This window comes from Prinia subflava, chromosome 12, assembly GCF_021018805.1.
Source record: "Prinia subflava isolate CZ2003 ecotype Zambia chromosome 12, Cam_Psub_1.2, whole genome shotgun sequence".
NCBI lineage: Eukaryota > Metazoa > Chordata > Aves > Passeriformes > Cisticolidae > Prinia > Prinia subflava.
In genome coordinates this window covers 311,095-335,464 of record NC_086258.1, presented here as the reverse complement: position 1 = coordinate 335,464, position 24,370 = coordinate 311,095, and the positions used below count along the sequence as shown (strand labels likewise).

The following is a 24,370-nucleotide window of genomic DNA, read 5'->3' as shown; positions in this document are numbered from 1 at the left end:
AGAGAACACAGTCTTAAGCTGCACCAAGGGAAATACAGGTTGGATATTCGGAAAAAGTTTTTTACAGAAAGGGTAATAAAGTATTGGAATGGTCTGCATAGGGAGGTGGTGGATTCACCATCTCTGGATGTGTTTAAGAAAAGACTAGATGTGGCACTTGGTGCCATGGTTTAGTTGAGGTTAGGGTTGGGTTGGACTTGATGATCCTGGAAGTCTCTCCCAACCTAATGATTTTGTGATTCTGTGACCTAACCCTGCCCTCTAGCAGTGGGCAGCCATTGCCCCTTGTCCTGTCGCTACAGAGCCCTGTCCAAAGTCCCTCTCCAGTTCTCTGGAGCCCCCTTAGGCACCGGGAGAGGCTCTGGGGTGCAGCTCTCGGCGCACCGCTGCCTCGGTGATGCCGGAGCGCTCCGGCCGCGGCGCTGCGGGCGGGCCTTGGCGCCCGGGGTGGGGCCCGAGCGCGGCGGAGCCCCGCCTCCAGCCTGGCCCCGCCCCCGTCTGGCCCCGCCCCCGCCCCCTCCCCGCCGCCCGCAGCTGCCGCGGCCCCGCGCTCGCCCGTGCCCGTGCCCGTGTCCGTGTCCGTGGACGATGGTGGCGGCCCGGGGCGCTGCCGCCCGTCGCGGAGCGCTGCTAGTGTTGCTGGCCGCCCTCGGATCCTTCCGTCTGCGCCTCGCCCGTGCCGGTGAGTACCTCTTCGTTCCCCCCACTCCCCTGTCCGTGTTCTCTCCCTTCCCCCGCGGATGCTCGTGTCCCCTCCCACGACGAACCCTGGTGCGGTTGCCTCCCTCTTCTCCCCCATTATCCCCATCCCCACGAGGGATCAGCATCCATGGGTGTTCGTGTTTTTTGGGTGGAAGCAAGGTAGGAGGTGCCCCCGCCACGAAGCCGCATGGGGGTTTCTCACTCCCTCAGCGCTCCCCGGGGACGGGCAGCGCCTCCCCGTCACTCTCCTGCCCGCTGCTGCAGGCAGGGGCCTGGCAGCGGGTGGCAGCGCCGCAGGGCTGGTCCCCAGCAGCTCTTTGCGGGGGCTGGAGGGACCCACAGATGTGGATTGTGGAGTGGGGAGCGGCCCTCATGAAGCACTTTTATTGGTCGGAAAAAATTAAAACAACATCAAAAAACACCGAAACAAAGGAAAACATAAAGGCGCTGCAGTGACCGAGCCATCCCGGGGAGCCGCCGGGGGCTGCGCTGGAGGGAGCCCTGTTTGCCCACCTGCCTCATTGTCCCGAGAGTGGCCGCAGCATCGCCCCGCTACACCAGTGACGGTGACATTTCTGCTCTCCGCCGGGGCAGAAGGAATGGGTGGCCTTTGCGCCCTCCCGTGCAGCACTGCCCTGCTGTCTGCTGAAGGGTTGTTTCAGGCCGTTCACGTTTGGTTTGCTTGAGTTTCGGTCTGGGTTAGGGCATTTGCCCTTCTGGGTGTCAGGCACTGGACGTGCTCCGTGTCCCCTTGCTCTGTGCCCACTGCTGGGGTCGCGGGGCTGTGATGGGCTCAAACAACGGCCCAAAAACCCCAGCCAGCCCCAAGCCCCGTTGCTGCCTGTGGGGAAGGCTGCGGCTACCCGCCCTGGGGTGGTGCCATGTCCCTGCCCAGGTACGGCCTGTCTCGGGCAGGTGCTTTCCGCCTCGCTGGCGCAGGAGACGGGAAGGGCCTCCTGGCTCCCAGCATTGTTTGCGGATCCGATATTTTTTCCCTGCTCTGGCTCCCGGCAGGGCAGACGCCGGACAGGCGGACGCCAGGCAGGGAGCCTGCTGTCAGCCGAGGCCTGGGTGGCCTCCCCATGCTCCCGTGTGCTCTGAGGGATGGCGGGAAGCTGCAATAGTTTTTAAATCTCCCAGTCGATCAAAAAGTCTCTGTGTTTCCACACAGAGGGTTGGAGGAGTTGGAGGCAGAGGTGGGGATGGTCCTGGCCTCCCCCTCTTCCCATGAGCCGAGGCTGGAATGGCCCAGCTGGAGGTGCTGCTGACACAGGCTGAGATGGGAGGAAGGAGATCCGGGTGGCTCGGATGAGCCACCAGTGATCCAGCATAATCTCCACTCCTCCTGAATTTAAGAGGCTAGTGTGGGATCATCTGGCCTGCCAGTACTGGTTGGTCAGGGTCCCTTGAGGGGCTGCTGGGGTGGCTGTGCCTGGGTGCTGTCAGGGGGGTGGTGACAGTTTCCCCTTCCCAGCCCTAGGAGGATGCTGGAGGTGAGGTGACTGTGAGGGGCCTGGAGGGGCATCAGCAGCCTGTTTCAGTGTTGGGATATTGCACGTTCTTGGCACACGTGGGGTTGGATTTTCAGCTCAACCTTTTTCCCGTGAGAGAAGCTGGGTACAGTGTCTTTGTGCTGTTCCCAACAGCAGCATCCCATTGCCAGGAGTTCAAGGTTGTGTGGCATGTGGCAGTGGGGAGCTCCAGGTAGGTTTCTCCTGGGTATGGCTGAAGAAACATCCCTGGGATGCTACATAGGTACAGGAGTCTCTGTCCCAGCCCCACCACCTTCCTCTGAGTGCAGTGGAGCACAGGAAGCATTGGCTATTTCTTCTCACTTTATAGTTGTTTTTCCTGGGTAGATGGGGCCAAGCTTGGCTTTCTCTGGGGGTGGCTGCAAGGTGGAGGTGGCAGGCCCAGGAGCAGCTCTTGCTCTGTGGTATGCTGGTGAAACTCGCTCCTGGCAAGCAGAGAGCCAGGGAGAAGGTCCTGCACCACCATACTTGTGTCCTCTGCAGCTCCATCAAAACTTCTTCAGATGGAGACTGGCATCTCCTTCTTCTCCTCCTCCTCCTCCTCCTCCTCACTTTCCTTGGCTGGCGCTGAGACCAGAGCCCCTGCAGCAGATGCCATCTCCTGGGATGCAGCTGCACGTGGCTCAGTAACATCATCATTTTGGTGTGAGCCTGATCCGAGCTGGAGGAAGAGCAGCAGTGCCTTGGAGGTGCTGCAGAGTGGTTTAGATTTGCTTGCTGCTCCTCAGCTGGTCTTTTTTCTCCCATATGTCTCTATGCATCACACCAGGCTTTGGGCAGAGGCCCTGCCTTGCTTCATTTTCTCTCTTTGTTTCCTGGAATATGAGTGAAGCCCTGCTTCTTGAGTAACTAGGTTGCCAAATTTCATCTATTATTATGTTATTATTGTAAACAAAAAAATGGGATGACACATTAGAACCCCATTTTTTCATAATCCTGAACCCTGCTGGCACATCCATCACTTCACATCCCAGACATCTGGAGAAGATGCTCAGCAAAATCTGAGTTGTTTCCAGTCCAAGTGACCCATTTGGCCACGTTTGACCTCCTGGCTTCATGCTCGGCTCCTCCATGTGCCGCTCTGCAGGGACGTGGGTGGGAGCACAGATGCTGGTGTTGATACTGGCTGTCCTGCTCTGCAGTGGTGCAGGGACTGCTCAAAGTTCCAGCTGGGCATGGCTAGGCAGGAGCCATCCCTTGGGAAATTCCCAGGCTCAGCCTCTGGTGGGATTGTCCATCTCTTGCCTTTCCTCCTTGCCTGCTCCTCCATCGCTGCACTGGGACAGGGTTGAGACACAGTGGGCGCCATGGCCCCAGGGACGCCCATGCTGACCCTTGAAGCTGTGGCAGCTCCAAGCCACTCTTGGGAGCAAGACAGCAGGACTGGTGCTGCACCCGTGGTGCTTGCAAGGGCCTGGCTGCCATGCCAAGCTCCCTGGAGCTCTGCCCAGTGGGTGAGTGGGGAGTGGTCTTGCAGCCCCACAACATCCTGTGAGTCGGTCCACAGGAAGTAGCCACAGTTGTTTCTTGAGGCTTAGGAAAGGTTGTCTGGGTCCACCCAGGAGTGGTGACAGTGTGGGCAGTGGTCCCACTCAGCCACCCCATCCCTTCAAGCCTCCCATGGCTGCATGGTGGAGTGTCCTCTGCCACGTTGGTGCAGACAAAGTGTTTCTCCACGCAGCAGCTGGGGTGCTGCTCCCAAGTTTAATTTTCCATGTGGTTTTATTCTTGGAGATAATCTCCTGACCTTGTTATCTGTGGTTACATGTACTCAGCTGGCTCCCACTGTGGGAAAGGAGCCCTTGTGGGGGTGAGGTGTGGAGTAGCTGGGATGTGGGGCATAGGCATCCCATGGGGCTCCCAGGAGCTAGTACCCATCCTAGGGACAGGGGAAGGGTTCTGTCTATGGGCCTGAGGATGGGGAATGAGTGCAGAGATATCTGATAATTCCAATTGCAGAATCAGCATCAGGAAAGAGTTTATGGAAGAGATGGGCTGACTCCCTCATCCCTTTTGCTGTAGCTTTGTGGGCACTCACAAATCCATGTGCACCCCAGCAATACCCTGGAGGTGCCAGTACGTTGAGAGCTGGAGCTCAGGGTAGGGAGACTGGGATTCCAGAGCCGGGGCCTGCTGCTTGCACTGTGCAGCATCAGGTCCTCTGGATCTGCGATCTCCTGGCAGCTCTGGAGACCGGTCCCCCTCCCCAGGGTTGCCTCAGTCCCCAGGAAGCCCGGGTCTTCCCGCAGCACAGGGGAAGGCGCATCGATGTTTGCCTGAAATGTCTCTTCTGGGCCATGGGGGTATTAAGGGAGGTAATCGGCTTAGCCCTGCCGGGTGCTTCCGGGGGGGCACAGTGTCAGGGGAGTGACAGTGTGGTCAGGGCACCGGGGACAGGGAGGTTGGTGGTGGATGCTGTAGACTAGAGGGGTGATGGGGGATATCAAGGTGAAAGTGTGGCAGGGGAAACAGAAGTGGTCACAGGATGGACAGTGTGCTGGAGACAGGAGAGATGTGGCGATGCTGGGGACAGAAGGGGTGATAGCACAGTGCGGACTTCAGGAATGAGAAAGGTAATGAGGACTGCTGTGGACAAGAGTATCAATGTGGTGATAGGCATGTTGTGGACAGGATCGGTGGTTTGGTGCCCAGGGACAAGAGGGGTGATGGGATGGCCTCTCCCTATGTCCAAGGGTCAGTGGGCACAGGGTACAGAAGCTGCCATCAGTCCTATCCCTGCATTAAATCCATAAACACAGTGCCCTGGTGCCCCACCAAAAGCTCTGAGTCAAGTCCATAAGGAGAGTAGTGGCTCCCCTGGGCTGGCTGGCCCCAAAACCCAGGGCCTGGCCCCAACGCCACTGCCAGCACTGAGGTATCTCCCTCCTGTGTCTGGCCATAACCCAGCACTGCTGGCGCTTCAAATGGCAGCTGCAGGCCTGTAATTAGCCACTTCATGAGCTAACGAGAACTGCAACGGGAAGAAACTGGCCGTTAAGTGCCTGGAGTGAGCTTTGAATTGGAGGAAGGAAACACAGCCAGAGCAGGTCCTGGTCCCAGCCTTATCCTGCCCTGGAGCACTGTGGGCTGCAACTGCCCATGTTAACCCATGCACACTGTGGCACATGCTGGGATACTGCCTGCACAGATAGAGGATGGCAAAGTGTATGAGAGGTGTGTGCTGTTTGGGTGGGCACCCATCGCAGTAGGTGGGTGACATGAGAGGTGACATGTCAGCTGAGTGCTGGCAGGGACCCCGACTCTTTGTGATACAGGGGCTCCCTGGGCTCCTGGCCCCTGTTCTGTTCCTACTGAAAGGAGACTGAGGTGGAGGCAGGCGGTGTGGAAGGTACAGGTCTCCAGTGCACCCATAGCACCCATGGCTGCTGCAGGGGAGTGCTCCTGGGGGTAAGGAGCAGCTCCCTTGTGGGTAAGGAGCTGCTCTGCCTCGTGGAGTTCATCATCTCACAGCTGTCAGAAAGAGAGAGAGGGCCCTAAATAGGGAGAGAGCGCGGCGGGTGAGCTGCTGTAACATGACCCACCCTGCAGCCATCATTCCTCGTTTCCTGGCTATGAAGGAGAGGGTTTCCCTGAGCTGGCTCTTCCTATGCAGCATATACCCCAAAAACTCTGAGTCCAGCTCTTTTGACACCATCTGCAGCCCTTTTTAAAGAGCCCTGGGATGCTGCATGCACCAGCACTCCTAGGATGCAGCTGTGCATCCCATGGAGCCTCAGTTTCTGTGTTGATAGGGCTTCAGTTGGGCTCTGCTCTGTGGGACATGAAGGCCCTGCGGGTCTTTATCACTGGTGGTGGCTGAATGAGGCTGAATGAGGGCATAGCCCTAGGTGCAGCCCCAGAAGGGTGGGTGCTGCAGCCCCTGCGCTTCCGCCTGCCTCTGCTCTTGCATGTCCACGGGCACGAGGGTGCCACCCAGAGTCCCCTTGCAAGCCCTTGTTCCAAAGGCTGTTCTTCCAATGGGTGTTCCCACAGCCATAAAGGTTGGCCTCTATTGCTCCCATCACCCGTGGGTGAGGAGTTACGTCCCAAGGCACCTGTTTCAGGGTGATGGGCTGCTGGGAGCTGGTGCCAGGCAATGACTAGACAAAGGGAGCTGGAGAGACAGACAGAATCCCCACCTTGAACAATGCCACCTCTCTGCTGCTGGAGTCATCAGCAAAATTACGCTGGTGCCTCTTTCTCAAAGGCTGCAGAATTTCTCTGGTGGTGGTGTGGGATGGCTTTGGCTTTGCAAAAGAGCATCGTGGCCCTGGTGGGGACAGCAGTGCTGCTGCTCCAGGTGGGTATTTCCAACCCAGTAGTGAGAGTGTGTGGGAGCCTGTGGCTGTTTTCAGATGACCAAGCTGTGGTGGCCTCTGGCCTGGCAGCTCCTTGGGTGTTGAGCTGTGGGGTGGGCTGCCCTGTCCCACCTCCCTGCCATCACACAGAGAGAGCTCACCCAGGGGTATGGCTCTGCTGCAGCTCACTGGGCAAATGTGTAGCCATGGGGTGCTCTCCTGTTGATGGGTCAGTGCTCAGGAATGCTGGGAGGAGAGAGCTGGACCTCGCCCCTTCCCTCCTGACTGCTCAGTGCTTCAGGTGGGTCTGTGGTGCCGGGGCTGCCCATCCCCTTCTGGGGGGTACAGCAAGGGTTCAGCACAGTGCTGTGCTGCTCACTGAAGTATTCCAGAGCCCCTCTGGGATGCGAGGAGGGGCCCCTCGATGGTGCTTGCTCTGCACCATAGCCCTGGCCACCAGCTTGTGACGTGCTGCAAAACCTGCCCAATAAGAAGGGAATTAAAGAGCCCAGCCCTAGTCCCAGCAGGCTCAGGGCGTGTGCAAAGCTCGTTGGTATTTACTTGAGCAAAACCTGATAAACAAGATTTAAAGTGGGTGGTTCGGGCTGCAAAGAGTAGCCAGATGCATTGGGATGAGGTGGCCTCAGTGGCAGCCTGGGGTCCCCCATGTGGGTGGGTGTGCATGCAGCGAAGAAAAGCCAGCGGCAGGCAGGCCTGAGAACATGGGGTGTGGCACCTGGTTTGCCTTTTGCTTTTTTAATTATTTCTTCTCTTCCTGAATATCTGAAGCCACTTGTGGCTGGAGACTCCCTGGCACAGCAGGGGCACAGGGGGGGATGCAGTAGTGCACATCCTGGATGTAGCAGCCTCTGCAAGGCTGGAGGTGGGGCTGTCAGCATCCAGGGTTTTTGAGGCTGGGATACCAGGGGGTCTCACTGGCTTGATGCTCTCCTCACTGGCCACAGGCAAGGAGAGCTGTGTCCTCTTCTACCTTCTAGCTCTGCCCAGTCTGCTGGGGTCTGGATCTGTGGTTTGCTGGAGCTGTTTCCACCCATCCTGGTGCTATCTCCTGTTCCTACAGCCCTGCCAGTCCAGCTGATTCATTTGCACAGCAGGCAGGCTGCCAGGGCAAGGAACATGGATTTTTCTGGCCCAGTTAAGGGCTTTTGAGTAGTGATGACACAAAATTCCACTCCCTCAGCCTCGTGGAGATCGCCTGGTTCTACCCCAGCCTGGAATCATAGGGGCAACTTGAGATTTTGAGGTGCTTGTAGATGGAGTCTCCTCTAGAGCAGGGACAGGCTCTGGGGGAACACTGGTGGTTGGGAGGCAATGTGTTTGGGGATGCTGAGGGCTTGGCATCTCCCTACCTCTGCAGGAACCTGGCTCAGCTCTTCCTGACCCTTCCTTTTCCCCTTGGCATTGAATGTGGAGCAGGACAAGCTCTGGAAGCCGATCATGGTGGCCTCAGGGCTGCAGCATAGCTGTCCACCACACTGCACTGCCTCCGGGCTGGTGGCCCCAAAGCAGCAGCAGTAGGATGAGAATGGGGATGGGGGTGGGGCTGGGATATGGGAGAAGTGCTGATGAGGCCTTTTTCCATTGTTCCTGGGTGGAACTGTCCCCTCAGTGGGAGCAGGATGCAGTGAGGTGTTTGCTGTGCAGACACGGGGAATGCTCCCAGGGGTCCCCTACAGGTGTTCACTGTCCCCAGCCTGTGGCCCAAGGCTGTTGGCACTGTGTCTTGGCCATGACAGGAACTGTGCTGGAGATCATCTCTGCTGGCTGGGCCAGACCTCAGTGCCCACCAGCCGAAGCTGGGAGCCAGAACACAAGCCCTGGTGGCCTCAGGGATGGGAGCTGGTGGCATGTTGCATCTGCCTGACCAAATCTGCTGAAGCACAAAGAAGCACTTCCATCTACTCCCCCACTGGTGGACTAGCACACATCACTGCTGCTGCAGGACATGGGGCCTGTTTGATGGCCATGGCTGTGCCACATGCTCTCTCCCCAGCAGTGATGTGATGTGACCAGCGTCCCCCCACTCCTGGTTTGGGGGGTCAGTGCTGCAGAGAGCCCTGTTCTGCTGTCTCTGCATGGGAGGGGGCTTGGCTGCTTTTTTCAGGGGCAGGAAAATGCAGCAGTGACGTGAGCAGCAGCTGTCAGTGGCAGGGCTTGTACAGGGACTGCCCGAGCAGTGATGCCAGCTGTGTCCAGGAGTGGGCATTGCTCCAGGGGTTCAGCCTGGTCCCAATCCATCTGCTTCCTAGTGCAAGAGACAGCAGGGCAGGGGGATACAGGTAGGTCAGGAAGCCCACCAGGTTGCAGCCACCAGTTTGGTGTCCATCCTGCAGTCACTCTGTGTCACTTGTGACTGGTGTGCGTCACCTCTGGTGTGTGTCACCCGTGGCTAGTGTGTACAGAGTCCAGCCTGGCATTGCTACTGCAGCTGCTGACAGTCACTGCCACTGACTCACTTCAGGAGCCACATCCCTGGGTATGGGGCAGTGCAGGTGAGGTGCACTAGTAGCCCCTGCAGCACTGCCCCTGGCCAGGGAGGCTGTGGACAGGGGTTAGTGAGACCTCAGGGGCTGGGATCTGATGAGGGCATCATCAGCCTGCCTGCCTGATGGCTGCCCCCCAGCCTGCCAAGGGCCTTCTCCAGAGCACTCCCTCAGAGCCAGGAGCACATTGCAGAGCTGGGAGGGAGCCACAGCCAGCTGGCAGTGGAAGTACTGGGAGGGCAGGCTGCAGGCAGGGCCCACAGCAGTTCCCACATTATCTGGCTGGAGGAGGAGGAGGAGGAGGATGAGGAAGAGGAGGAGAAGGAGTGACCTTGGAGTCGAGCTGGCAGAGACTACACCACTGCAGGCCCTGCAGGGGCTGCTGCCACTGTCAAAGGGCCTCTGTCAAAGCCTTGCTGTGGTCTTCCCTCAGCCTCAGCCAGCATGCAGGGGCCTGACGTGGGAGTGAGACCTGCACCCTGTTCCACAGACACCCTGATATGCCCCCATGCTCAGTGCCCATGTCCCACCAGGTGCTGTGTCCTGCTTCCACAGAGGGGCCAGACCCGGTGGTCCTGGGCAGGCTGCTCAGTGCAGCCAGTGCCCAGTGTCTTCAGCCCATCCCCAGTGGGCTCTGCCAGCTCACACTGTTGGCACTGGGGCTGGCAGCTGAGAGGGAGGCTGGGTGTTGGCATTGCCGGGACCTTAAACATTCACACCAGTGCTCAGCGCTAATTAATTATCCTCTTATGTTCACTTTTATCTCTCTATCTGCACCAGTGATGCAGTGGGGGCAGTCCTTGCCTCTCTGGCCACACAGATGTCCTCCTTGGGTTTATTTTTGTTTCTTTTTCACCTGTATGTTTTGGCATGAGTGTGGAAGAGCTACTCCACCCAGTCTGTGACTGCCAGTGGCTCTATGCCCTGCCTGGGCACCCCCTGTCACAAGCACTCTGCTCGTCCTGAGTGCCACCCTGGGTACTCGACACAGCTTTCCCCCATGTGAGTCTTTGGGGATAGAGCTTTGTGCTCAGCTTTCCCCTGTGGATAACACATCCTGAGGCCTTGCTGCTCACATGGGCACGTTTCCTCCTGGGTACAGGTCTGTTTCTGCTCACGTGTCCCTAGCTCATGCCCACCTGCTGTCTGTCTGTGCCAGCTGCTGTGTCCCATGCACCCAGTGGCCTTGGGCTGGGATCCTGCCTGCAGGCAGCTCCTTGGCTCCTCCAGCACCAGCAGCTTGGCCCAGGCCTGAGCTTGGTTTAAGGGGTTACCCCATTTGTGCTGTTCTGGGCCCACCTGCACAGGAGTTGAGCACTATGGCAGGACAATGACAGCAACTGGAGCATCTCCCTCCTCTGAACACCCCTGGCACATCTGGACAGCAGCATCCGGGCTGTGCCATGACTGGTGCTGGCCACACATTCTGTATCATTCATTGCTCGCTCTTCTGGTCTGCACTGTCCTGCTGGCTGGGCAATGGAAGGTTAGGGCCCTTGCAAGACCCCAGCCAGACCCCAGCTTGGGTCCCTCTGCCCATCCCACTTGTGGCTAGGCCATGCTGGGCTGCACTAGTGCCAAGCAGGGGCATGGTTGCAGTGGGGGGATCCCAATCTCCCACAGATTCAACTGCAGCCCGGCAGGTGCAGAGGCAAGACTGGGAACCTGCAGCAGGCGTGCTGGCACTGGTAACAGGTGGGTGGCATGATGGTGACATGGCAACAGCTGGGTGGAATTGGGACCCATGTGCTGTGCCAGCCCCAGTACCCCACCTTGGGGTGAGTGTTCAGGGTCGGGGGACTCATGGCTAGAGTGTTGGGGAACCCACCACCTGCCTGGTCGAGCACTGAGCAGGTGACACCAGCCCCCAGGAATGTGTGAGTGTGCATGGGTAGGGCAGCATTGGGGCAGTGTAGTTTGGCAATCCCACAGAGTGGCATTGGTCAGGGTTGGAGGTGCCCACGTGGCGCCTGGGTGCTGGGATACAGAGTGCTCGGTCTGCATCACCTAGCATGGCACTGAGGTGCCCACTCCCACGAGCACAGGACTCTCACTGCTTGGCTTTGAGGTGGGCTCAGAGAGCAGCAAAGCCCCTGTGAGCCCCTTCAGTCCACGGGGTGCCCACTCAGCGCTGCCAGCTCACCAGTCACTGGCTGGTGACACATAGGGAGCTCTGAATTGCATCCAATGACAGCTGGGCAAGCACAGCTCGTTCCTCAAACAGAGATAACAGCCTTCGCTGGGATCCAGCCTGGGCTTTATTTACCCACTTGCTGGACTCTGGCTCGGGGCTCTGCCCCCATCACTCCCATCACAAGGCGGCTCTGAGGGCCTTGTCAGTGTCTGGTGCTGTGGGGTGACCCACACAGGGGTGACTTTCTCTGCCAGTCATCAGCTTTCGGCAGCACCTGTTTTGGGGGAAAGTGTTTCCATGAGCCTGTGGCACAGACAGGGGCCCCTACAGATGTGTTCCCCAGTGCCCCACAGGGCTGTGACATGCCCCCAGCCTGAGGCTGCACAGTGCCACAACCTGCCCCTGCCCCAATTTTTAAACGGCTGTGAGAGTAACCCTGGGGAGGTGAAGCCAGCAGGCAAGTCCAATTTCTCTGCTTGGACATCTGATTATTTACCCATTGAGCACTAACTGCCCCCCAGCCACATGGCTGAGCCCTACACCATCTCCAGGGAGCGAATAGTCCAGCTAAAAACCCAGCTCCCGTGAGAATGGTGGGCACTTTACTGCACCCCAAGTGCACCCCCTCCAGGCTGCTGTGCCTGGTGTGGGGGTCAGCCAGCATTAAAATTGCAGTTGCTGCACCCTTGCCAGTGCCAGCCAAGGTGGGGGAGGTGATGATTTCCTCATGGGGTGCAGTGGGGAGTTGCCGGGCACAAGCTGGGGGCTCTTAGTAGCAGCTGCACCCTCCAGGGAGCAGTTTGACGGTGAAATATGGCCATGCAAATTGCACATCCCACTTGTGTGGCTTTAGGGTGACATCTTTCCTGCATCCTTGCTGGGGGAGCAGAACTGTCATGATTTGTGTTCCTGCATGTTCCATCCTCTCAGCTGTGTACAGGGTGCTGCCCCCCTCACCTCTGGTGTGCTGCAGGGCTGGGGGTGCTCAGGACAGCCCCCCAGTTGTGGTGCTCCTCGCTGTGGAGTGCACCGAGGCTGTCCCCAGTGTTTCCATGCCCAGGCACAGGTGCAGTGATGGGCAGGTAGCATTGCTGGTGTGGGGGTGGGCGGTGAGGGCTGGCAGGGATTGTTTGGGGCACGTGGGCTGGTGCTGGGAGCAGGTTCCTGCTGTGACTCATTGCCAGCCTGGCCCTGTTCCCAGTGCAGCACCACAGTCCTGTTCCCTGCCCACTGCTGTGGGCATGGCTGTGCACGGCAAAGTGAGGGGCAGTGTAGGGCAGCTGTGTGCCACACCCCCATCCAGCTGTGGCCCCATGTAGCTCTTCCTCCCACAAGCTGTGCCCAGCCTGAGTGCTGGTTGCATTGAGGGGCAACTGATTCTACACTGCCACCAGCTTGCGAGGGAAAGACACTCGTGCGCAGCAGGACCAGCAGTGTCACCATCAAAGCCAGGACCCCAGTGTGTCCCCAATAGCCCCCTGCCACAGGTGGGCCCTGAGTGCTGGCCCTTCATGTCACAGTTCCCGTCTCCAGCCCTGCACATGGTTTGCCACCATCACCTGGTCGAGGACTCAGCTTTGTGTACAACACGAGGACCTTGTGTCCCCCAGGGAGGTCCGCCTCCTAGGGTGAAGACCCAGCCATGACGGCACTGCCATGGCATGATGGGTTGGTGAGTCTGGAGCCTGGAGGACCCATGCCTGTATCGAGGAAGTGGAGATTCCCTGGAGTTGACATGGGCATGAGATGCCCATGCAACTGCAAGCGAGACTTGGGCTGCAGTTCAGTGCCAAGGAGGGCTGGCTCCCACTGCTTCCTCCATGGAATGCCAAAGGGAGGGGAGCCTAAGTGTTGGTACCAGCACTCAGACCCCGCTGAGGCTTTGGGGAAGTTGGTTTGGGACTTTTGGTTTGACAGTCACCACACAAGCATCGGTCTGTGTTGGTTGGATTTTGTCTCCCCATGCAGGGCAGACAGGGGCAGGAGATGCTGGTCACTGACAGTTCTACAGGGCTTAGAGTGTCCTGCAGCACTCCCATGGAGTGTCCCACAGGATGGTGGCACCCTGGGGCTGGGGACCCTTGTAGGGTATGGACACTGCATGCTTATCACTGCATACAGCCTTGTGCGGGCTATGGAGTCACAGAACACCTCAAGTTGGAAGGGTCCCATGAAGATCATTGAGTCCAACTCCTCGGTCATTAAGTTCGTGGTTAATTCCAGCTGATAATGGCTTTGTGGAGGCAAAGCAGGGCTGAGGGGCAGCTGTGGTGAAGCCCATTGATAGCCAGGAGCTGCAGCAGGAGCAGCCATGGGCAGCTGGGGCTCGCTCCAAGAGGTTATGAACAGACCTGGGGGTGTGTTTGACCCCTCTCCTCCTCCTGAGCTGTTTTGTCCTGTCCCCACAGCAGCGTCGTGTCCCCGGAGCCTGGACTGTGCCCTGCAGCGCCGAGAGTTCTGCCCGCCAGGGTCAGGTGCCTGCGGGCCCTGCCTGCCCCCCTTCCAGGAGGACGACCGCGGGCACTGTGTCCAGAAGCAGCTCTCACCCAGTGGTAGGTGCACCCACCCTTCACCCCTCTGCCTGCACACCTACTGTGCACGCTTACCCTGCACACCTACCCTGCACCTCTGCAGCTCTGGGAGGTTCTGTGTCTCGGGGCAGCCCCCACCCCAGCAGGACCCCATCCTCTTCCTGCTTTCCATGGCAGCTGTATCTCTGTGGGGATGGCTGCTCTTCTGCCTCTCACCCCACTTGCCTCAGCTGGGGGGGGGTGGTTTTGGGCTGGCAACCCCATCCTGCTCTTCGTACATCCTCCTCTGGTGTCTGTGTGTAGCCCTGTCAGCACCGTAGGGAGCTCAGTGCCTCCAAGGACAGGAGTAGAACAGGCAGCTTCTGGGCATCTCCAGGGTCTGCCTGGATGTTCCAGGGTTCAGGCTGTGCAGGAGCAGGGAAGCCGCTTTTAGCACAAGAGCAGTGACTTACGCTGATTCTGTGGCTGACTGAAACAGGTGCCCGTGGCCTCACCCATCCCAGGGCTGAGCTGGGGCCAGTTTGGGATTTAAGTGCCTAATTCCCTTTGGTTTGAGATACTGGACTGTGGTTCAGGACTTTTATTTCCTCCTTGGGTGATGGCCAGCATCCATGGTGGGAGGGCTGGAGTCAGCTGTGATGGACAGGACCACTCCCTGGCTGCACACCAGGGCACCGAGAGCTGCACCGGCTGTTATTCCTGGCTCCATCCCTGAGGCTTCTGAAGGGCTGTGGCAGCCCAGGTGCAGCAGCCCATGGTCACCCATCCCACTACTGCTGCAATACTTGAAGGATGCTCCCAGTGCAGCTTTGTGCCCCTGGTTCAGCTGCAAAGATGGTGCTGGGGGCCTGGCATAGGCATTTTTTAGTGTGACAGTCAATTCTTCATGCAGCTTGCAAAGCTGTGGCAGAGCTATTTCTGTTCCCCCTTATCAGGGGCTCATCTTGCAGATGAGTTAAGACCATAATTATGGCTCCACACAATTATTTATTGCTATAAAGTGGAGTGACGTCTGTGGCTGGGGAAGAGGCCAGGACTGGCCATAACCTCAGGCTGCTCCTGGTGGGTTCTGCTAGGCACTGCCTGGATGCAAGGTACTCTGGAGCACCTCTGAATCATCTCTTGGTGCAGAATGTATTGGCATCTCCCCCTGCCCACCCTTCTCCACCTGCTCTTCACTCCTGCTGGCCCCAGAAGTTTCCTGCTAAGGCGTTCCCAGCTCCTGGGGAGCTTATAAAAACATGCAGGGTGGCTTGTCCTATGCCAGGCAGGATGGACAAGCACTGGTCATTGAACCAGGGAGGCAGCTCCCCCGCATCTAAACTCCATGAAAACATGGAAGGGTCCTCTGGGTTTGGAGGGATTGCTTTGTGTTGTTGAGCATGTTCAGGATACTGTTGGAGTGCAGTTGGAGATGTCTTTTGCCCATGGCTCAGCCCAGGTGGGCACATGGAAGATATCAGAACCCAGCATGTCTCCAATGCCATTCCTCCTGGCAGGAGAATTAAATCCCCTGTAAATTAGAGGGGAGACCCCCAAAGCAAGCCCATTTGGCTGAAATGAGAGGGATGGCATAAAAGGGGATGGCACAGGGATGGGGTCTAGACTTGGCTTTTGACAGCAGTCAGCACCCCTGCCATGGGCTCTTCATCCATTGACACTGAATGGCTTAAGCAGTTGTTTATAGTTTATTTTTTAATGTGAAGTCTTGAGAGCAAATTCCCCTCTCACAAGGGCTGCACATGCGCTGGCGTCTCCATAGCAACCCAGCTCCTTTCTGAAGGATATTGCCACAGTTGCATCCTCAACCAGAGAGATGCAGGACCACTGTACCATCCTCTAAGGACCTACCATGGGAGGATGGTGACACCAAGGTCTCTCCCAGTTCCATCCTGTTGTCCCAAGCAATGCCACTACCTTGTGGCAGCAAAAGTGTGGGGACTGTGGTAAATAAAAAAGGGGGATCCCCTCCTAAATACTCTATTTTAGCATCCTGAGGATGCCCAGCTCCTCTTGGCAGGGAGGCACTACTTATTTTTCCATGGGGGCTTTCTCATCCTGCCTGTACCTTCATCTCATAGCAGCACCAGAGAAGGCTGTGAGGATGAAGAAGGGCTGTGATAGCTGCATTTAGGAGAGGGTGCAAGGCAAACAGGGGGCTGCTGTAGCCCAAGGATGCCTAAGCCTTTAAAGGGGATACCCTTCCAGCCCTTTTGCTATGTAGGCAGCCCCTTTAAAGAGTTACACATCCTTGAGTCACTTGTGACTGCTGGTGATGCTGATCCTGGGATCCTGCGGCTGTGCCTCCCCACAGTTCCTGGCAGGAGCCAGGGATCCTCTCCCAAAACCAGCTTTTTGGGGTGAAAAGCACCATTTGTGGTCTCAGGAGGGCAATGCATGTGAGTGGTGTGTTCCTGCCATTATGTGTAGGGGTCTCGACATACCTGGCACAGCATCAGTACAGAGTTGAGATGGGATGCGTGGAATCTGGGTACAGTGCATCCCACAGCTGGCTGTCTGCACCTGGCTGCTGCTGTCTTGCACAAGGCTCTGAGCCCCCCAAAATCCCATGCACACCATGGTGCTCTATGTGTCTGTGCTGTGATGGGTGTGAATGATGTGCTTTGAGATAGTGGGTTTCATCCCTGCTTCTGCTTGACCAGCACGGGACCCCACTGCACTGAAGGAAGCACTTTGTGAAAAGGGGGAAAAGAGGCCTCAGCTCACACGCATGGGGTTCCCCCTTCCCTGTTTGCTGTGCTGCCAGCGCCAAGGAAGACATCAGCTGTCCTGGGGCAGGACTACAGAAATGAGTGGATTTGTAGGAATGTTGTGCCCTCCTGTGGACACTGTCAATCACAGGTTTCCTCAGCCCAGGGTAGAAGCCATGTGTGTCTCTCCTTGGTTCCTGTTTCCCCAAACTGTCAGGGTAGGTGTGTGACCCAGGATTGAGTCCTGAGGAGGTGGAAGCCCTGAGGAGAGGCCAGGGGCAGAGCAGAGGGGCTGGAGGGCTGTGTGCCAGCCTGGCTATGCCATCCTGCTGCAGCAGCGGTGGCTATTACCATGAGGGGGCACCCACACCCTGCACAAGCCCTGCCTGCACCCCTGAGTGCAGCTGTGCCGGGTCCCTGCCCTGCGTGCCCTGTGTGCCTTGCCTGGACACTGTTTCTCCCCAGCATCTCTGCTCCTGGGGCAGTCAGGCAGGAACTGGGGCTCACCCCAGCCCCCTCTTTCCTGGAGCAGCCCAGGGCCAGCATCTCACACACCCACAGTGCCTGGCAGGACCCAGCCCTCAGTGCCCTCAAATGTGTGGTGGCAACTATGGTGGCATCACTGGGGGAGGTTTAGCTGCCACACAGAATGGGAGATGGGCAGCTTTTAGCCACTGGAAGAGAAATTGGTGATAAAGATGGTTAGTGCAGGTAAGTGGCACAGCCCAGGCACTGCAGCAATGACGAGACCTCAGACCACTGTCTCAGTTTCCCATGTGCTGCTTCACACACTCTCACAGGGTGGGAGACTCTGAGGGACCTGGCAGCTGCTCTGGCAGCTTTTTCAATTTTTTTTTCCTTTTTCCAGCTACATCACATCCACCACCAACACAGCCTGATGATGGCATACGTGGGATGGACAGGGTTGACCCCTATGTAGACAGACCTTTCCCAGAGTGCAGAGGGGAGCTAGAGCCAGAATGTCCCCATCCCAGGCACTAGGATGTCCCTGGCACAGGGCTATCCCCATCATGGGCACCAGGATGGCCCCCGTAGGCACAGGCTGTCACACTCAGTCCCGTGCCAACTCCCTTGCCTGTTGGGAGACCTTGGCCCTGTGCTGGCACCATGGCACTCACCTATTGGGCACAGCACTGGCAAAGCCCCAGCCTGGCACCAGTTGGCCATGGTGCTGCTCTGGGATGCAAATAACAGGGTGGAAAGAGCCAGGGAAACCCAGGGCTCCACCCAAGGGTAGGAGGCTGGGGGCAGTTTGGGAACACAAGGGCATGGAGGATGTGGGGACAGTGACTCTTGGTGCTTTTGTTTAAAGCAAGGATGTCCCCCTTCTAAATTGTTTTGTGGCTCATGTGGCTCTGAGTCATGGGGCAGCAAGGTGGCCTTTGTGCACGGCTCCAGAGGGAATCAGAGTTTATTTCCAAACACTGGATGTGAGGACAGATTCCAGAGGAGATGTAATTGTTATAACCTTGAATTATCTGGGAATCAAGCAGCCAGTACCACCTTGCCTTCCTATGTCTGGATTTAGCTCCCAGGGGACAGTCCCTGATGGGGGAGTCTGATTATGGGCAAAGGAAGCAGGAATAGGATGGGGATTGAGATGGGAACAGGAATGTCTGCTGTCTTTGAAGTTGAGTTTAATCCTGTTAAAAGCAGTGGTGAGTGTCAGAGCTGGACTCTGCCTGATAAGCCTGAGAAGAGCAACTCCACTCTCACTGCAATGCTGTAACCTTGTGGGTGGGCACCTCCAGGCTAGAGTGGGAGTCCTGCCTGTGCCTGAGGCTGCAGGAGCCCTTTGAGGGACAAATGTCCCTGGTGAGCACTGTGCTGGGGTGGACAGCCACCTGTGAGATGCTGCTGGTGCCAGTCCCTGGGGGTACATCCCTTGCTGCATGGGGCACTCCTGCCTGCTCCCTAAAGGAGCTGCATCCCACCAGCCACTGGGCAAAAACCAACCGCTCTACTCCCGTGCTCTGCTGAACAGCCAAGCTGAGCCCTGCTCTGGGGTGGTCTCTGGCACTCTGGGCCATAAAGGACAGTTTGGGGTGAAACCCAGTGTTCGGGTGTCCCCAGACTGTAACTCGCTGTGCTGAAACTGCACCTCACCCCTGAGACAGCAGGGCAGCTGAGGAATATCTGTCCTGGTCCAGCTCCCATCCCTCCTCACTGCTGCTGTGTGACTGCAGGGGCAGGGACACAGAGCAGGTCCTGCACACCGGGTGCTGGCACCCTGGCCTCTCTCAAAGAGTCTGTAGGACCTGCTGCCTCTGATGTGAGGACATATTCTGTTGCTCCTGATCCTTCAGGATTTGTGGGGTGAAAATCCCACCGAAAGCAGCAAGGACATACACGGGTCCTGGGGCCCAGCTTTTGGAGAGTTACATCTGAGGGGCCTCAGACTGAACACCACCTGTGTTTGCTGGAGCTGGAACAAGAGCCCCTTCTTGGGGGTACTGGTCTGGCCCTGGGTTGGGCACACAGCTGCACCCCACAATGCCCATCTCACACCCTTTCTCCCATAGGACGGACCTCCATTCCCAGCTTGGAGGCAGAAATTGATTTTCTCGCGGATGTGCTGGCCAGGCAGGAGGCTCCTCGCCGTCACCCGCTACAGGATGGCAGACCCAGGGGTAAGTGCTTACTCCCTGCTCCCAGCAGTGCCAGGGACCTCATGGCAGCCAGACCCTGCACCCAAGGCAGGTTTGCCCTCTGGAGCTGCCTGGGCACCACTCACTGCTCTGTCTTCTCGTGCAGCCACCCTGGTGCCCGACGGCAGCAGACAGCGTGCAGCCAGCAGGGTGAGAGAGGGGCATCTGCAGCAGGGTCCCACTGGCACCATGGCAGCCACCACCCTTCCCACCACCGCCACGGTCCAGCGGTACTCTGGGGTGGAGGCATCCCCCATCCCTGCAAATGACAACATCGTGCTCGGTGAGACCCTGGGACTCAGAGGAAGGGGTTTCACACCCTCACCTGGGAAGCATGAGCTGGTGTCACTATGCTGCCAGCTCACCTGCTGTCCCTTGCTGTCCTCTCCACCTCTGTAGGGCTGATCGTGGTGTGCACAGTGGCTGGGATCTCAGCGCTCATCGTGGCAGCCATCTGCTGGTGCAGGTGAGCTGGGGCTGCCGACAGTCCCTTGGCATCCCTGTGCCCAGGGCAGTGTATTCCCATGCTTCCCAGGCATGAGGGGTTGACTAGAGAAGTCATTGTGCCCTACACTGGGCACTGCTGAGGCACATCAAATCCTGGGTTCAGTTTTGGGGCCCTCATGGCAGGAAAGACCTTGAGGGGCAGGAGCATATCCAGAGAAGGGAATGGAGCTGGGGAAGTGTCTGGAGCACAGGTCTTACGAGGAGCGGCTGAGGAAGCTGGGAAAGGGGCTCAGTCTGGAGAAGGAGAGGCTCAGGGGGGACCTTTGCACTCTCCACGACTCCCTGACAGGAGGGGACATCCAGAGGAGGGTCAGGCTCTGCTCCCAGGGAACAAGGGAAGGGTAAGAGGAAATGGCCTCAAGCTGTCTCAGGGGAGATTTAGATGGGATATTAGGGAAGATTCATGTAAAGGGTGATTCCCTGATTCCAATTCACCTCCCTGGCAGGCTGCAGAAGGAAGTCAGACTGGCACAGAAAGCAGACTACTCAGCCCAGCGAGTAACCAGCCCCCTGCCCTACGACAAGATCTCGGTAAGGCACCCATGTTCCTCCCTGTGGGGTGTTTGGCACTCGGGCCCCAGTGCTCTGCTGGAGGGATTCTCACATGGAGGAGGCCCCCCACCAGCCTGGCTGGAGCCTTCCAAAGCCCAGTCTTCACAGCTGTTCCTGCTCTCTCCACAGCCCGGGGATAAGACGCTGGCTCAGAGTGCCCAAATGTACCACTACCAGCACCAAAAGCAGCAGATGCTCTCCCTGGAGAAGTAAGCCTGGGAGCAGACAGCATGTCCCACCATTAACTGGGACGGCCCTAATCATCCCACTGGGCTTCACTTCCTCTCTACATCTTCTTCCCCCAGACATAAAGAGGAGCCCAAGCTGCCAGACTCGGCATCATCTGATGAGGAGAATGAGGATGGAGACTTCACTGTGTATGAGTGCCCTGGGCTGGCTCCGGTATGCGGGTGCAGGAGGGGTCCCTGTGCCTGTGGGGGTGTCCAACATGTGCCTGGGATGCACATTTCTGTGTCAGGAGCCTTTTCTACATGTTCTTCATCAAACCATGAAGTGGTCCAACCCCTCTGCTCCTCACCATGTCCCTGGCCAGCTCCCACTAAAGCAATGGGCAGGAGTGCATGTGCTGGCACAAGGCTTTTCCCTGGGAGCAGAGAACTGGAGCAGCCCTTGGCATAGCTGACCCACCATCGCCATGTGTCAGGGACAGGATCACCGGTTCTGGGAACCGGGACTGGGGGGGGGGGGGGGGGCTCGTCCTTGTCCTATCCCAACACCTGGAGCGCAGACGTGTGACCCCTCACGGTCAGAGAGGATGTTCCTGGCTGGCAGGGGACTTCGGGGAAGGGCAGCTCTTAACAGCCCTGGGTACAAAGAGCACAAAGGGACGGAGAGGAGCCTTTTACATGGTAATAGCTGTGGAGCGCAGCCATCAGGGCCCAGATCGAGGGTCATCAGTGGGTCTTTACAAGCCCATTAAAGGGCACTTGATGGCAGGCAGGCAGTCTGGGCAGGGCACCCCATTCCTGCCAGCCGTGATGGGGGTCGCGTCCTGGGGTCCCCAGTCTGAGCAAGGAACTCCATTCCTGCCAGCCAGGCTGAGACTGCTGTCCTTGGGTCCTCAGCGCAGCTGTGGCGTCCCATCCTACCCAAGACCTTGGGTTTTACACATCACTCCACCCCATCCCCTCCTGCCAGGGAGGCAGCACCTTTCCAGGGTGAGGGAAGTCCTGGTGTTCATCGTCCATCGCAGCCCACTACGTCGCTCCCCTCCCCTCCTCCCTCCTCCCTGCCGGGCTGGAGTTCAGACCCAAACCCCTTGGGATGGGGCAGCTGAATCCCAACTGTTTTCTGACTTCCTGCCTTTTCCTTCCCCCATCCCTCTCTCTCCGCCACGGCAGACCGGAGAAATGGAAGTGAGAAACCCGCTGTTTGACGACTTCTCCTTACACCCCTCCAACCCCAAGTCGCACCAGTAACCACCCCGTCTCCTGCGCCTGAGCTTGCTACCGACCGTGCCCGCGGCCGTGCCCGGCGGGATGACCGTGCCAGAGGGGGACCACAGTGGGCCCGGGGGAGGCTGGCCCCGCGCTGCCAGACTGTTTGACGCCTGCCCAATAAACACCCACTAACAGCTATGGCGGGGAGGGGATGGCCCCTGTTTCCAGCGTCCTTGTTCTCTTTGCTGCTGTGATTGCGTCCCTGCATTGCCCTTTGCTCACAGCTCTCGCCGTTGCAGGGGGGCGGCTGCTTTGGAACAGAAATCTGGGGGAGGAGGGGCGGCTGCAGCACTGTCCCTTTCTAGTTGGCTTTGAGGAGGAGGCTGCTTCCCTGGCTGCAGCTAGGCTGATGCATAGCAGATAGGAAGGAAACAGAGAGAGGGTCAGAAAGCAGGAGAGGGCCAGGAGGGCTGGGCATGCTCATGCCTGGCATCAGGGCTGCCAGCCTGCCCAGAGCCCCTCTGCCAGGGGTGAAGCCTTTCCCTGCAGCAGGTGGCATCACTAAGGGCTTCAGTGCCCATTCTGTCTCCTCCACGCCAGTCTGGCCAGCTCCTGGCAGCGGAATAGTGCTCTCGGAGCCAATGGCAGGAGCAGGAGCAGCTTGAGTAGGCACTGGCATCACTCCCCAGGATGCTCCTTCAGATGCTGCCCGGTGCTCTGACCCCTTTAGGGGTGCTGGGCTTCAGGTCTCCTGGGGCATGGACAATCCCAGTGCCACTGTGGCCTGGCACTGTGTGCTGGCAGGGGATGGGCTCTCTCTTACCACAGGCCTCAGGGGGGTAAAAGCTCAGAAAAAGTGTTCAAGGTTTTGTTTTTAAGCTCATGTAGCTGTGGGGGAGGAAGGAACAGGACTGGAGGGAGCTGGGGTGGCTGAAAGCAGTAGCCAAGGCATGGGGGCTTTGCTGTGCTGCCTCAAACCCCACAGAGCCCATGTGCTGGCAGCATCCCTGTGGAGCCTGCCACTGTGTATTCTTTGGGCATCCCTCTGTGGCGGGTGAGTCTCCACTGCTCCATCCCAGGCATGTCTTGGGCCTCAGACACTCCCTGCACCTCTCTGTTACCCATGTCTGGCCTCACCAACACCTTCTTGCTTGGAGCCCAGTGCTGCTCCTCAAACCCTCGCAGGTGCATAGGCCATAAACCCCTCCAGTAGAAGGCCCAGAAAAGCATTTGGATTACTTTGCTCAGGTGTGGCTTCCTGTCCACACCCTGTTGTGGACTGTCATGGCCACCTGTTGTGCTCAGTGGAGCCATTGCACACTCAGGCAGGCATGGGCAGGGCAGGCAGCAGTGGCAGGGATGTGCTGGTGAGTGGTAGAGGCATGGGACTGTCCCTGTCCCTGGCGGGGTGGCTGACGGAGGCCATCACGGCACAGATTCTGTCCCCACGTCTCGTGCTCCCCCTCCCCTGGGCTGCTGCCACTCTCCCCACACCTCTCGTTGTTATTGTATGAACTGTAGTTATTTTAAAAGATTTTATTAAACGACCATGTTTGAGACCCATGCGAGTGTGTGGTGTGAGGCCCACGGCTCCGGGGGCTCCTCTCAACAGCAGAGTGGGACGAGGGGACAAGGAGGGGGGGTGCTGTGGTCCCCAAATCTTCCGCAGAGAATAGTGAGCAGCCATCCTGTTTCTGCAGCTGGAGGAGCGTTCAAACCCGTCCCAAGGGTTTTCCCAAGGACATAATTTTCTTGCCTCTCAGTATTTGCCAGGAGAGGTTTCTCCAGGGAAAGGTGAGGGTGGGAGCCCGCACCTAGCCCTGCAGCACCCACCACCCACGCCCCCTCTCCCCCTGGCCTCCAGGGCCCTTCGCACCTCGGGGATGACAGATAAGGGCTATCGAGTCCCCGCATTGTGTGCAGGGATCGCCTTTGATCACACCAGCCCCCCCATCAGGCTGATACCATCTCTCCTGGTTTCGGATGCCGGAGGTGGGTGCTGACTCACCGCCAAGGCACCCACCCGGGATGCTTCTCTCATGGGGGTGTCCAGCTGTGCCCGTGGGCGATGCACACCTCAAATAACCCGAGATGCCCCCAGGGCTCAGTCCTGGGGAAACCCAGCCTCGAACCACTCCTCTCTGCGGAGGTCCCCAAATTTGTCCTTCCTTTGCTCCCAGAACCCAGCAATCTCCTGGAGCACATCCAGATATTTTGGGAAGCTCTAGCTTATAGTAAAACTTGACTGCTCTGCATGGGAAGACCTCCTCGCTCCAGGCACCATGGCCACAGGAGACCTATGTGCCCTGGGAATCCCTGTCCTTACCACACTTCCAGGCATGGAAGAGTCATTTGTCCAGGGACAGGGCACCTGTGCTGTGGCTATCCAACGGCTTCAGCCCCCACTTCATCTCCCCCAGCTGTAACACAGTAGGGTGGGCCCACTGGTGTGTTCAGGCACTGTGGTAGTGTGGGTAAGACCCACATTACAGCCCAGGGCCTTTGTAATAAGAGGACAGAACTGGACCAAAAATCCCTTTCTGATTTTCACCTGGGCCAGGTTTGGAAGTACTGACTCCATACTGTCCTACAAGGCCAGCTCCAGCCCAGCAGGCTGTGCTGATGGGGCAGAGCAGTGTTCCTCCAGGTGTGGGGTTTCTGGAGAGGAAACCTCTGTCTAGCCCTCCTTAGATGGTCCTGGAGTGGCCCCTTCACCATGGGACCCTGACCCACCCAGTGCAGGACTGCAGCCCTCCTTTGGTGGACAACTCAGGGGTATCCAGCACAACCCCAATGGCCTTTCCATAACCTAACCTGCCACAGAAAAAGG

The 24,370-nt window shown here is 58.1% G+C and overlaps 1 protein-coding gene across 3 annotated transcripts; it reads left to right on the top strand.

Moving 5' to 3' along the window:
• The first annotated feature begins 497 nt into the window (after positions 1 to 497).
• On the top strand, positions 498 to 23,103 carry NPDC1 (neural proliferation, differentiation and control 1). Of its 3 annotated transcripts, XM_063409019.1 has the most exons (9): positions 507 to 682; positions 13,579 to 13,722; positions 18,956 to 19,063; positions 19,188 to 19,364; positions 19,481 to 19,547; positions 20,035 to 20,119; positions 20,270 to 20,349; positions 20,446 to 20,542; positions 21,502 to 23,103. In XM_063409019.1, the coding sequence occupies exons 1-9, from the start codon at positions 589 to 591 to the stop codon at positions 21,577 to 21,579; spliced, it is 930 nt and encodes a 309-aa protein (XP_063265089.1). In that variant the 5' UTR covers positions 507 to 588; the 3' UTR covers positions 21,580 to 23,103. The 3 variants fall into 3 exon arrangements, with proteins under 3 accessions (XP_063265090.1, XP_063265089.1, XP_063265088.1); XM_063409020.1 differs by having other exon boundaries at positions 498 to 682; positions 20,035 to 20,349; XM_063409018.1 differs by having other exon boundaries at positions 13,582 to 13,722; positions 20,035 to 20,349.
• The last annotated feature ends 1,267 nt before the right edge of the window (positions 23,104 to 24,370 follow it).

Coding starts and splice junctions, on each gene's coding strand:
- NPDC1 (XM_063409020.1), top strand. CDS start 589: ATGGTGGCGGCCCGGGGCGCTGCCGCCCGTCGCGGAGCGCTGCTAGTG. Junction 683..13,578: donor TCTGCGCCTCGCCCGTGCCG/GTGAGTACCTCT, acceptor CTGTCCCCACAG/CAGCGTCGTGTCCCCGGAGC. Junction 20,350..20,445: donor CAGATGCTCTCCCTGGAGAA/GTAAGCCTGGGA, acceptor TTCTTCCCCCAG/ACATAAAGAGGAGCCCAAGC.